General features: G+C 34.0%; 1 protein-coding gene across 1 annotated transcript; it reads right to left on the reverse strand.

Annotated features, from left to right (window-relative positions):
- Window positions 1-6620: 6620 nt before the first annotated feature.
- LOC113717710 (VQ motif-containing protein 8, chloroplastic-like) lies at window positions 6621-7615 on the reverse strand. The gene has a single exon (XM_027242507.2). The coding sequence runs from the start codon at window positions 7520-7522 to the stop codon at window positions 6911-6913; it is 612 nt and encodes a 203-aa protein (XP_027098308.2). The 5' UTR covers window positions 7523-7615; the 3' UTR covers window positions 6621-6910.
- Between the last annotated feature and the right edge of the window lie 7827 nt (window positions 7616-15442).

Genomic DNA, 15442 nt, shown 5'->3' on the forward strand with positions numbered 1-15442 from the left:
GATCGCCGAGGCACCGACCAGGTAGTTGGTCCTGTGATCAGCTTTCACATTTTTGCCAACTGTATGCGGGGAAGTGAGGAAACTGTCCCATGGAGATTAGAAGGGGCCAAATGCCAATGAAACAAACCTTTTCTTTCTTTCTTCTTTCTTTGCATCCATTTTCTTCGTGGGATAATTGAGTAATGAATTGTCACAGTCAATTCGTACAAAGATGGGTGTGAAAGCAAAAAAAGCCCAACTTAATTTTGACATCAAAGTGGAGGAAATTTACTTTCAAGCGTTACGTTGACAACGTGAAAGGCATTTTACGTAGAAATTAAGGTCTTTGTTATTTATTCTCATGGATCAACTTCTTCCTATAACTTTACGATTCCAACCATAAAGAGGGCTTCTTGTCAAACTCTGCAGCACTCACTCGATAGTTTTTCTTCAATCTTCTTGTGCAACATTTTGACTTCCGACTCTCCCAAGTTATCTGAAACATGTGCTGCACGTTTTGCTAAAAAATGTCACAAGTTTCGCAGAGAAATTTTATGATGATGGAAGTTTCGGCTTTTATTATGTACGATTATTGAGTTTGACATCCACTAGTGAACTAGAAGTCTAGAAGAGAATTTTTTTTTTTTTTTTTTTTGTAAAAGTATTAAGATGGTGAATGAATAGCGCCGTGGCTTGTAAAATAGCAATTGGTTGAACGTAGCTACTCCATAATGCAACAAAAGATTAGTCTTAATTTCGATGGCCTATATATATATATATATATATATATATATATATGTATATAGGGGTAAAATGTGTCGGTGGCCCTCAAATCATTATCAGCACTTTTGGCCCTTTAATTATTAAATGGACAGTTTTATCTCTCAAATTATTTTAAATGTATATATATAATCCTTCCATCTATTTGAGTCATGTCTAACAAGAATAGCACAAGAATAGACTATACACCGAGGATGGTTTGTAAAGATCGTTAGACCCACTTCACAAAAAGTCTCTTGGCATAAACTTGTATGGGATAAGGGGTCTAATCCAAGATTCTCATTTATTCTTTGGTTGTTATGTAAGAACAGACTATATACCGAAGATAGAATGTGTACTTCATCTAGAAAGCTAGGAATCGGATACTATTTCCAAAATGAAAATGTATCTACTGTGGCTATAGTCGGTCAGATCATTGATACCATCCAATATATTGGAGCCTCATGGAGAGATGTGCCAAAGATTCAGGACATTTGGTCGCTGATTGTTGAGTGGGGTATTTCTCGTAAATGCTTTGATAGAGTTTGACAGTTGTATAGAAATTTGGGTTCTAAAAAGCCATAGAGAGTCATTGATGTACAGATAGCTACTTTGTATATACTCCCTCCGTCCCGTTTTATTAGTCTTGGTTTTTTTTTCACACAGATTAAGAAAGTGTAATTAATTTGGTTGGAAACATAAATTTAGATTAATAATTTCCTAAAATACCCTTATGCTAATCACGAAGAGTACCAATTAATATCAGTTACAGCTAATGGGTTAGTATTGGAAAAATTCAATGTATTCAATGTAGTGGGTTAGTATTTAATAACAATGTATTAATAATAAGGGTATTTTAGACAATTTGAAAGATTACTACATTTCTTAATGGGAAAGTGGGCTACAATTTGGGACAGACGAAAAAGGAAAACAAGACTATCAAAGTGGGACGGGGGAGTATTACTTTGTATATGCTTCCGTTCTCTATCAATAAAATTTTACAATTTTACTTAAAAAAACTAAAAACAAAAACAGCACAAAAGTGTCAGGCACCACCTTCACTGTTGTGTCGAATATAATGACTCAAGTTGACGGATGAGTTATGAATACACATTTTAATTACTTAGAGATTTAATAATTGATGACCAAAAATTGAATTTTATAATAGTTTGAGGGTCATTGAAGCATTTTGCCCTATAGTTAATTTATGTGCATACCTAACATCTACGAGACAATTCCCGAAGTCACCAAAAATTTGGGAAGAAAAAATGTAAGCATGTCTCTTACTACCATGCACATCTTTTGGGAGTGCTTAATGTTAAAAATTTCTGGAGGAATAATTTTAGGGACTGTTTGTGTTGGTGGATTTGGGTAGGGATTTGAAATCCATATCGTCGAGTGCTGTTTGGGTAAATTAGGAGATATTTATATTTGAGATATAGTTACTAAGGAGAGGAATTTTAAAGCTTAAAATCGGTGATTTTAGATTCATGTAAAAGACTAAACTAGGTGCATTTGAAAATTTTTCTTTTCAATTTCTCTCAATCTGCCCCAATATATTCATCTTTGCATGTGTTTGATCAAGTAAATGACCACCAGAAATCACGTACGCCAATCTCTCCAATTGTTTGTGAAGGTGAACTCATAAAGAGTTGTGGTGAGTGCGATTTGAGGATTCTTATTAAAAAGAAAAAAAAAATGCAAGTCCACATGAGAGAATCGACGTTGGCTACCATAATTGGTGCTGTTGCTAGAGACAGACGGGAACATAAGCAGCAGTCGAGCTTTGGGGCATCAAATGTGAGGAGAAGGAAGCAAAGACCGGAATTTTGATACTCAATCCCTAGACTTTCTATCTCTTGTTCTTTTACCCCAACTTCTTTTTTGTTAATTCTAAATTCTTGTCACTTTATGAAAATTCTGAATCAAACAAGGAATTTTTATTCCAAGGATTTCAAGTCTACATTCAATTCAAATTCACTCATTTGAAAATATTTCCTCCATTTGGACGTTTTCATAACTTCACACGATTCCAACAATAAAAGGGTCGTCATGTTCCCAAGTTATCTAAATCATGTGTTACACGTACGTGTCTTGATACAAGTTTGGTAGAGAAATTTGTGATGGAAGTTTGGGCTTTTATTACAAAAAAGGAAGAAACTTCAGTTTCACATCTATCACTGAACTTCTAGTAAGAGTTTTTCTTTTCCTTTTATTTTTAGTAAAAGTCCTAAGAAGCTTAATTTGTTAATTTGGTTTTTGAGTGGCATTATGGTTGAGATTTTAAGAATTAGAGATCCTCAATTTAATTCCCCCTTTCTCCCTCCCCTGTTATTTTTTATTTTTATTTTTATTTTTAAAGACTGTTATGCTATGCACACTAGTGATCCTGACATATATATATATATATTATCAAAACAATATTTTTATCTCACACTAGTACATTACATCTCAAAAAAAATTTCTACAATAATTTTCAAAAAACACAATCCCAACGAAAACTTTTTTTTAATCAATTTTTTCTAGGAACCTCTGGTCTGAAGAACGAGAAACACAAAAAGACTGATGCATCACAATTCTGTTTGATTCCTTAAACTTTTAGGTAACAACCGTTAATTTGTTATGTATATATACAGATGACTAGGACCTGCAAGATGGTATATGGTACGTAAAAATAGCGTTACCATTTTCTGAACAGCGGCAACATGATTGATAATCTTCCAACATTTCATTCAAATTTACAAGCGATCAGGAATAAGTTAAGGTGCCGATGGATATATGCTTGGATTGAAAGTATCACTACTCGATTATATGTCGGAGAAGAAATGATCCACAATTTCACAATCCACATGTATTGTGGCAGAGCCACATGCAAGTTAGTGGGGTCAATTCACCACTCTTAACTTTGAGAATGTTTTTAGGTTTAGAAAATTTTGATGTTGCGTCTTATTTGACTCCACTAAATTTTATCAAATTCTCTTTTCTGTATACATTGATCCCCAATAATTGGAAATTCATAATTCTTACCATCATAATAATTTTGAATTTATTTCAAGTTATTTATGAAAGTTAGTCCGAGAATAAATTCTTTCAAAATTTCCAATAACAAGGGATGAACTTTTTTGAGTGGAGTGGGAAAACCAATTTTTTCAAACTTCAAAGTTTCCAAAAACAAGACATTTTCAGGTGGATGCTAAATTTTTTATTTGTAATATGAAATTAAGTTACAATGATTTTTATTTATAACAAGGTAAAGATAAATTTCGTAAAAGAAACCCATAGAATATCAAGTTGATGGCAGTTTGCAAATTATTTAAAAGAAATCAAGACATTCAATTACTTACATTGGAAAAGATATATTCAACAAAATTGATAATGGATTGATTTTGTAATGTTTTAAAAAAATGAGTAGTCGTAGGGTACAATTATAATCTATGCGTAATATTAGTAGTTTTTATTTCATTTTTTTGACAAAAAATAAGTTTTATTGTACTAAAATCTGACTCCACTTACTGTGCGGTCATGGCTCTGCCCTTGCCCAATATCACAATATACGTATATATATATTTTTTGCTTCATACGATCATTTACATTTAGAAATTACATCTCGTCGTAAGGTCTTAGTATGTATATATATAGATCCATATTCGAGACGAGAAACGAAACCTCTACGCTAACCCGAAGAGTAATCAGATCCTACAACAAATTTTGATTCATAATTAGACGATAATCGTCTTTCTGACTGAAAATTTGTGCCTTGTTTCATCGAAGCTATACAACTGTTTCTAAATGACTGACTATGCAAGCTATGAGCTCGTTCTTTTTTACATCAAAAACTAAAAAGGTACCTGAGATCATTATTTTGTGTTTTGGTAATGGGTTTTTCTTGAGATGTTAAAATCCAGGACAAATTTGCTGCATTAGCCATTCAAAAAAATTGACGACGGACGCCCAGAATCCACTCTTATTGCATAACCTGGCTTGAGAAGCTATTTGCTGTGCTTGCAACATCTTAGTTGTTCTACTTGAAGATCAAAACCTCTGAATCGAATCGTAGAACATTGGTCCTCTTGAACTTATCAATATTTGGAATCAGAATATCTTAGTCTTGCGATTGCAGAAAAGAATAAGATGGGATTTAATTTGTCTTGCGAATTAACAATTGAAGATTGTTCTCTTGGGACGCTGTTGTCTAGCATCAATTTATTTGTTTCATCAAAACTATCGATCCAAAATGGTAGTTTGAGCTCTTACGTAGGAATGAAAATTTTCTAAAAATGAAGAGCACATCGACATTCAGCTGGCTAACTTGGAAGCCTGAGGAACACGAAGAATCTCCATCTATTACATTGAACCCAAAAGAAAAAAAAAAAAGTTTGTGTGTCAAATACTAATAATATTCTATCTTTTCTGTTCCAAAAAAAGAAAAAGAAAAAATCTAATAATATATATATTTATATTTGTGTGTGTGTGTGTGCAAAGAAAGACAACGCTTTAATAAAAATGAATTATGGGATGGGAGGTAAGAACTTCGTACTATTTGGTCCAACAATCAAGAACTTGCTCCAGCAATAACATTTCCGCTGACCACATATGATACTCTTTAAGAACTGTGCAGATGGGATAACTACCGTTCGGTTCCCCTGTCATTTGGACCTGACTTAATTGGTAAGTACATTTGATGTAATCGAATGACTTTGCCATTTATTTGGCAATCCTCGTTTATTTTCATTCTTAGAGCTATTGAGGACATCTGATACAACTTCTCAATACTGAATCGATCTGTCCAATGAATCAATTTTACGTAGCTACAAAGTATAGAAAATTCCAGAATTCTTTTTCTGTTCCTGCATATATTTCAACATTCCGGTTTTTGAAATCTAGATTGTTGAAATGATGAATCCACACAACCAGATAAAAGTGGCATTTTGATGTTACATTCCGGCATTTGTCAATGTGCCATTTTACACGGCAATGCAGATTAGCTAAATGCAATTTCAATTCAATTATCAACTTTGGTTTAACTCTTATTGGGTGCATATTTGATATGTACTTTCTTTGACTCAGGCATAAAATGCGATCCAAAGAATTTGATTACGGTCAAATACAAATTGTTTTGCATCAAAATTTTTTTTTTTTTTAATTAAACAGTTAGTATATGCGACGTACTCTGCAAATAGTTAAGTGAAAATATGTTTATCCAACTTCAATATCCTATCCCATCATCCACCGCCCTGTCACCTCTGCAAATAGTCAAATACAAATATGTCTTACCCAGGAAGATCACAGGCACCCCCCACCCCCCAACCCACAAAAAAAAAGGAAGAAAAAAACCGGGGGAAGAGATTGAGAAGAAGTGTTCCTCAAATATTACTAGATGATTTCTCTTGTAACTCTTTTTTTTTTTTTTTTTTGGGAATCAGCTTGGAATGCGATATCTTAATTATTATGTTCTTTCGAGAAGTATGGAAACCCAGAATTGAGAAATGACACCACAAATTCTGAATGCAATGACCCCTTCATCCTTATCTGGAAATCCATTATAAACTAAAAAAATTTCTCCAGCTCTTCACTGTCCAAGCAATTCAATCAAAAAAAAAAAAAAAAAATGCCCCGCATTTGGGATATACAACATGTGAAGTTATATGTGCATTCTAACAACTTTCAAAAGGTGAACGGATCAAAGTTCAATTAAATCTAAGCATCCTATAAATCCCAGTGAGAAGTTAAATCGTTCGACCTGCAACCTCAATGATGTAAACTAATTTTTGTCAAAATATGCTTTATTATTTATTTTTGTAAGTTATTATTGCCAATTTATACCTAAATTTTGAAGTATGAGCATCCAAATGCAGTATATAAGGTATATCACCTATGAAACTAAGAATGGAACGGTAAACAGAAAATTAAATAAATAAAGAGCCATTCAGAGATAAATTTTGACATGGATACCTAAAGAATGATTCGACCGCTGTAACGTGCACATGGTTTGGCGCTCATTAAGTGATTAATTAGCATCTAATCAGTAAACTAACTTTATCAACACAACAATATACGAAAATGAAAGAGTAAAACAACAAGAAGTCAAACCTATGGACAAGAAAACTGTTCTACCAACTTGAGGAAGGACCCGACCAAGTATACTTCCATCACCATATCCAAGAGACTCCAATCAGTACTCCGGAAGACCCTTCATGAACTCCACAAACGAAGGAGACAGCGAACTGACGATATTTGGGGAGGTAAATACCACATCAGGGTATCTGAAAACAGGCTGAGGTGAAGAAAATAAGTTTGAGTTTGGAGTAAATAGAGGGATATCAGTTAAGTATGGATTTAGGCCTTTGTTAACAGGGGACACTGCAGATGAGCTCTCCTTAATCACATCACTAGCATTATCACCTTCATACTTGTCATCACTTGTAACCGAAGACGAGTCATTATCCTCTTGACTGATGGTAATTGTTTGATCATCCCTCTTAGATTCAGCTTCAACAATTTGCTCCTCGGACCGCGAAAAACCCGTAAGTTTTTGCACCAAAGCCATGAAATCCTTAGGCTTTGTATGAATAATCTTAGGAGAATGAGTGTAAATAATCACGGGCTGTCTCGGCTGCTGAGTACTCAACCTAGTATTTTGCTCCGTCGCAGCCTTCTTGTAAACTTGATTCATCGAAGATGGTTTCTGTATAACATGAGAATCCTTGTTAATCCTCAATGGTGATGGATGAGGACCATTGATCACCCTTCTTGGTTCTTCACGGAAAAAATTCACTGGATCCATGACTTTGGGAGCCAACTAGTGTATGTACCTAAGAATGAGGCTAGCTACAATATATATGACCAAAAACTAAGGAACAAACTAGCTAGAGATGTTTGTTTGTTGAGGGCGTATATATCGAAGGAGAGAAGATCAAAGTCTGATATATAGGAAACAGTTGAGAAAGATCAATTGTACGGCTAAAAATAAAGATTATTATAATTTGGACTAGCCAACCATTCTGACCGTTGACATTTTTCAGCCAGGCATGTGCTGTTGAAATGTTAGGGTTTACCGGAAAGCAGTTGTTAACCTAGCCAGACGCAGTTGCCGGTGTGGCAAGTAAACCTATCCTTTTACTTTTACATGATACATATACACCGAAATGTTTGTACATAATTTATATACGTAATTCTTGCAAGTATATATAAAAGTGTATATATTTTGTAGTACAGGTACCGTATTGATTACTTCAGCTACGTATTTGATTTTTTTAGCTTACAATTCCGTCGGTTTACTTGGTCAACAAAGCAAGCATTTGCATTTTATTGCTTATTTGCTGAATGTTAGTTTGTATTCGGGGTAACTGAGTCAGTTGTTACACCAGAGATTATGATTCATAGTCACGGTTGATGAAAGACAAATGTGCTTCAAAATATTAAAATGAAGAACCGGGTCAACCTGTTTATACTGATTCAGTGAAAGTTTGTATAGAAATAGTCGACAGACCCAATAATTTATTGATCTTGTAGTTTAAGAAAGTACATTATTTTGTCGTCCGAATCTGGCCACAATAATTTGATTTGTTTCCTAGTTTGATGACTTATTTTTGTAATTAAATAGAGAGCTGAGTAGGGACAGATTGAACAATGGGAAATTGGAGAAGTCAAAGCCTTGGAGTTTAAGGAACAATGTGTATTTGGTAGAAGATTACTTGAAAAAAAATTGAAATATTATTTTAGCCCTTTTTTTTTTTAAAAAAAAAAACTTCCTTTTAACCCTTCCGTTCTCCCCCACATTCTTATTTTAGTACTTTTTATATGATATATGTGAAATTATAAGATGACAGAAAAATGTATTTACGATACAATAAAAATTTCTTTTACATATAGTGATCACTCCAAACAATATGAGGTTTGACACGTATAGCTTAATTTTTACCATAAAGGGTGGATATAATTTTGTTCTAGGATGCTTTTCGGATCAGAACGTCTGAGTTTTGTATTGAACTGTTAAAAGATTTATTACTTCACAAAAATGCCTTTTTAATGACAAAAGTGTAAAATGAATATTTAAAATTTATGTAGTCATAATTCATAAATTAATAATTTTTTGAAAAATCTATTTGCACGTGGAGAAATTGCGAAAATAGAAGAAACTGTTTTTGGCTTCAAGAGCTTCTTGGCTATTAGGCAACTCATGCCTTATTGTGGGAGGTTCCGAACTAGTAAACCGGCTGACCTTCCCGGTTCGCCGGCTGACAAAATTCTACAAGCATCGACGGAAGAAATCAAAAACAGAAAGGAAGACTTTGACCCTGAACCAGCTCAAAGACAAAGGCAATTATAATAGAGTCGGGTCAGTGTGGCGGTCGGGTTGAATTATTCACAAACCTTGACTTCTGAGATATGTGCAAACTGCATACAACTATCTTGAATTTCAAACTGCTCGAAGCAGCTCAAGTTGGAAAATTTGTGAAAGTTATAGCTGTGAAATGAGGCAAAAGGGATTGACTTTCTATAGAGCAGCAAAAAATATGGAAATGAACCCAAAAAAAAAAATTTTTTTTTTTGTCTGATGAAGAAAGAAGGGAGCTGGTGGTTGGGATTTTGTTTAGGGATATATACTTGATTAATGATACATCATTTTTAACATTTTCCACATGTGTTCTCAAATCTTGAGAAATGGTGGTTAAGCAGTATGAATCAAGGTAATTTGTAAGAGAGTTGGAAAGTGAATCTGGTTACAGTTTCCCCTTCTCTGTTTTCTCCCAATTTCAGTTTTTTTAATAGGCACTGCTGTTTTTCCTTTCCTTTTTTTTTTTTTTATTGTTTTCAAATTTTGAAGAATAAAAGAGACACTTATAAGCTTGATTTTGTGTTTTTTTCCCTCCCTCAGATAAGGTCTTGGTACGAAATCATTTGCTTCAAATTAGTTGTGCCATGATGAAAACCATGGATATATAAGAATTATTGGGGAAGAACATGCTGAAATAGTGGAATTCATGGTCATAAGGAGATTATCCGGTAAAATAAGGGAAAGCCTTCTCTTACTTTTGTTCATTCATATTTCTTAGTCATTGTTAGTCTTTGTAAGTAGGAGGTCTTGAATTTAAGACCTCTTACTTACAATTTCGCTTATCTTGTCACCCAACTCAAACCCCCCTTATTTGCAGGCCTTCAACTATGAATTATTAAGCATTGACAATATATCTGTTGACTAATCTTAGGCATTGAATCAGTTTGCAATTATTGTATTTGTAGAAACAAAAAGCAAATTTGTTCAATTGAATGGTAATTCTATTACTTTTCAAATTGACTTGCACTAATAATATGCATATATAATCTCATGATTATTTATAAGTGTGCTCTTTTATGATGTCATTAAAATTCTGTAATTACTAAGTCAATGGGGAATGAACCGTGCGGGCAAAAAAAAAAAAAAATTTCACCATTAAACAATAATAGAATCACACCAAGTTGCCACAGAATAATTCTTAGTTTCACTTTTATTAACCCGTAAAAGAGATTAATTTGTTAATTTGCTGTTCCATGGTCTGATGCGGCGTTCTATCAATTTAAATAATTCACAAACAGGGAAACTTGTTTCCCGGTTAACTATTTTTCAAAGTATTTTGGTTGACTTTCACTGACTATTGGCTAATAAATACACTATATTACTTGAATAGATTTCCATTAAAATAATTTGCCTGCGCTTTTGAGAAAGTGAATTATAGACCAAAAGTTCTCAACTTGCACTTACGTTTACCTGATGTGTGTGTGTGTGTGAATACGTATATATATATATTGCCTCTATGTTGTATTGTTCTTTTCCTTAAAGCTGAAATAAGAATTACGAAGGGATGACTTGACTTGCAGTATACAATTTTTAAACCCTTTGCTAACTTGGAATATACAATTTTGAAACCTTTTACCAGCTCAAATCCATTTTTTCCTTTGAATATAATTGCATTTGATTTTTTTATATATATATAAAAAAAACTCATTCTATCACTTGACTTAATCAGCTTTATAAACAAAATTAGCACAAGATTTGGGATGAGCACATCAAGTAGAGCTCCAATCAACTAATTTTAAGAAGATTTTAAGTTCCAAATTGTCATGTATCAAATTTTGTTGACACAATAAGCTTGGAAGCCAATTCTTAAAAATCCAAAAATAGGAAAAATTTGTATCTAGGCTAAGATTTGAGAATTTTCGGGTGTAAAAATTACTTGATCTGGTTATTTATTAAACACTTTATATCACTAAACGAACATGTATCCTTTGCTTTAGAAAGTTAAGCAATTTGAAAAATACGATTATAGGGTTGGTTTACAAACTCATTTGGTGGTGTATTCTATAGTTACATAAGTAACAATATTATGTTTAATGATGCAGGGTAATTAATTCACATCGTTATTGCACGAACCATTAAATTGCATAAGCAGTTCAAATGAATAGATATGAAACAACTGTTTTTTTTTTTATTTGTATTTTAGTTGTATAGGTTAAAATCTTTTTATTTGAACGTGGCCCATGTCCACCACTGATGTTTAATGATGGAAGGTAATTTATATCTTCTTTGGATCCAACTTTAGAAGAGAAGGAATAAGAATTCTAATTGAACCAGTCTTCCAAGATATGGCGGACTGATATGGTTTGAATCATCAGACGAGAAGATGTTGTTTGGATCCTAAACAAAACGAACCCACTCTCTTGGAGCTAAGGAAGTCTTTGTAATTTTTGGGTTGGTTTGTGTAAGACGGGCCAGGCCTGAAATGCAGGATCATTGCTGCTGCAAAAAAATTAAAATTTATATCCGGTACCAGCTTTGTAGAGAGAAAATTTTTTTTTTCCGACAGAACTTGTAGAGGAACTTGATCAAAAATTCTGGATTACGATTTATTATTGGACTTCTCATAGGGAATCCACAAGTAGTAATCTTCGAAACCCTATCAAATAGGAGTGGCAACGAACTGAACAACTTAGTTGACATGCTCGACTTGAGCTCGAGTTCAAACTATTCGATCCATTTTTTGAGTTCATTTTACACTTTAAAGTATTTAACTTTTTACATATACATATATATTTATTTATTTATTTAAAACAGAGAAATTAACAAAATTTTCATTAATCCTACGGTTGATTATTATTTAGAAACTCAAACTCAATTCGAGTTTGAGCTTAATTTGAGCTCGAGCTCCTTAAAAATTTATCCAAGTCAAGCTCGAACTTATGAATATAGTATTCATGGAGCTTGAGCTCAAATAAATACGTTTAAGCTCAAACTCGAGTCCACTAATATTTGAATTTGATTGACTTGTTGTCACCCCTATTATTATTACATGCACATATTTCCCTATTGAAGTTTCTTATCTATGGAGAAATTGAGCCATGAGTCGAGATCAATTAAAAGGCGATTGTTTCCAGATTTTTTGATGCTAGTGATGCTGCGTTGCTTTCATAAGATTATAATTGGATTGACAACATAATTTTTGCTAGTCAAGCTAACGGAATGGAGGGACAAAATTGTCGGTTCATAAAAACACAAATTCGTTAACCAAATTTATTATTGTCTGTCAAAAACACTAGGAAATGCATGCTCGAAAGAGACGCATTAGACACCAAATTTAACTATCTATAAAATAGCATAACAACTAATGAACATACTATGAAATTTAAATCGCATAACCCTCCCTCTGAAAAAAAAAAGAAAAAGAAAAATGGAACAAGGCAAACCATCCTTCCATTGCTTCGAGCATCGAATGTCCACCCTGCCAATTATGTTCTAGAAACTTGAACAGGAGGACACAACCGAGAAATAAGAAACTCACCAACCAAATATATCCTCGAAATAAGAAACTCACCAACCAACCTCAAACAGTATCCTCGATTTCTGCCTAATTATAACAAAATTCAACAATCGCAAGAAAACAAACATTTGTCATATATTCCTACTTAGAGGAGCCCAAGTGGATAGACACTCGAACTCGCACTTGGTATATAAAAAAATGTAAGCATGCAAGGAACCAACATGCATTAATCCTCTCAATGTTCCTCGTAAATAATCAAAGAACATACCTAGCAACAAAGGCCAATCGTAACATTTTGTTCTGCGAACTCGAAGTACTTATGATCAATTAGTGCCCTACCCTTCACCTCACGAAATGTGCAAATATAAGACAAATATTAATACACACACTCGTACGCTACACGCAAATATAGTATTAGTTTTATGGTACGTGGTTTGAGGATGGCACGAAATATATAGGATCATGCGCAAAAGGAACCGCACGCCGACTGACTCACTGCCACTCCTCTTCCTTGTAGTTTTTAGGCAGAGGCAACTTCACTTCTTGGATTGCCGCTAAAATTGCCAGCATGTTGCACATTATTCAATTGTGGTTTCATTTGATGTGTTGTACGTATGCTTCTATACAATGTAGGGTTCAAGAATAATCCATAGGGAGCAATGTATTTTTTGCATATGAATTATGACAAAATGCTTCCAAGGCACTCATTCTCACTTTTCGATATCTTTGTCTTTCACTCTTTTTGTTACACTTCTTGGATCTCCCAATTCTTCAATCATCATTTCCTCCATTGTTTACCATATAGGTATGCGCATAGACATGCGTGTACTTTTGTACCCCCAAACAAATTTTTTTTTTTTTTTTTGTAAGAAAGAGATCTTTTTACGGATAAACTTAGCCTATATTTCAAGCTACAACAAAATCTATAGTATCCAAGAAAAAAGTTTTAGGTTGATTTAATTTAAAAATAACATGTAGGTTGCTGTTTAGTATACGTTCCTTCATGTTTTATATGTTGAATGAGAGGACATTGAGCAAGAATTTGCGTGATTGAATGAGTACGAGATTATAAATACAATTGTACAAGTACACGTACCTCGTTTATATGAAATTTCCATTAAAAAAAAATGTTACAGAGAACAACCTTGGTCAGAAGAAGCATGTCCAAGTTCGGCTAGCCATTGCTGAAACAGGCATGACATGAGTATGTGTGGCTGAGGCATGCGCCAATATTGGGTCCACCTCCCATACTTAGTCATTAGAACGATAATCACATTCATATTTTAAATTTCATGTTAACAAAACTATGTCTTCAATATGACTTAGGAGTGGAGAACACACTCATTTTTTTTACTCTTCGAAGCTTTCGAGTTCATGATGGAAGCATATGCTGTATAGCTTCTTATGAGCAAGTCTAACTAAGTCGTGCATGCTACTATTTTAACATCAAATCTTACTTGAAAAATGTTTATTCATTTGGCCCAAAAAATGGACATGATCGATCCTTGTCTATTTGTCATGTCATCACAGTGATGAAGTGAACTCTCAGTTAGAAGCTCAACGTGCACTATTCTGATATGATCATGAGATCAACTTTTTCTTTTATCAAGCTGGGTTTCATTTCAATGTCCGTCTAGAGAAGTTTACGGTCAGATGCATGCATTTATTTGCATATATGTAGAAATCAAACCATGGCCCATTGGTTATTCACCTATCATCCAACTAATCGATGCTAAATCGGTAGATTATTGCTTATTTCTGGAACTAACCAAATGGCATTTGATCTGAATTGCACATATAAAAACCTGTTCATGACATAAAAACCAGTTGTCATCCAGGTCTCGTTTGACGGGGTCCACTACAACAAAACGGGGTCCACTACAACAAAAATGGCTTTTCTTGACATGTCTGTAAGGACACTTGTTGGTTTGTGTCATTATAGCACTCCTATCATGACACTTATTAGCAATTCAATAATATATAGTCTAATTTTTTTATTTTATTAGATATAAAAATAATAATGTGCCTTTAGACTATCTAACATGACACTTGAGAAAATGTGAGATATACCATAAAAAAAGAAAGACACTAAACGGCATCGTTTGATTTTAGCAGAAGATTCATTCGTTCTAAAACACTCAAAATTTTCATTCTGCCGGCCAAAACACTTACTCAAAACACTTGCTCAAAATTTTCATTTTTCAGTTCCACCATTTCCAGCCCCCCTCTCTCTGTCTCTCTATCTCCCTGTTGTCAGATTCCGATGTAGTTGGTGGGAAAAATGGGTAGCAGTCAAGCAGCAGTTTCCATAAAGCTTCAACCGTGGCTCCCTCAGGCAGCTAACAGCAGCATCAGCAACAAAATCTCTCTCGAAGGAAACCCACTTCCAGGTCATCATCATCTTCTTCTTCAAATTCGGCTCAACAAATTTCTCCCCCGACTCGAATAGTTTATCGAGAATTGTCTTCCAAGTCCAATCTCAATTTGCCCTTTTGGCAAACTTCCTGGTTCATTGGCTTACTTTTACTAATGGCAATCTCATTTTTCGGTCTCGTCATTTTCCTTTTTCTTACCCTTGACTCCGATTTCACCTCTTCCCCCATCTCTACTGCTTCCGAAGGTGTCCAGGTAAGCCAAAAACCCACTTACTACTTCAAATTCGTGGTTTTTGCGTTCCTGTAGTTGCACAGATATGCAGTGCATCTTTGTGTGTGTGTGTGTTTTTCCCCCTATTTGTTGAAATTGTACGCGGAACGTTGTTTTATAGTTATTTTTGGCTCAAAATTTTGACCAAGTTTGTGCTATTATAGGCATGTGATGGTTATAAATTATAGCGCTTCAGAGGTTTATAAGCTAAAAGAGGACAGGGAAAGAGGAAATGGAGTTGTTTGTGTAGAATTAGTAATAGC

Source organism: Coffea arabica, chromosome 11e, assembly GCF_036785885.1.
Source record: "Coffea arabica cultivar ET-39 chromosome 11e, Coffea Arabica ET-39 HiFi, whole genome shotgun sequence".
Taxonomy (NCBI): Eukaryota; Viridiplantae; Streptophyta; class Magnoliopsida; order Gentianales; family Rubiaceae; genus Coffea; species Coffea arabica.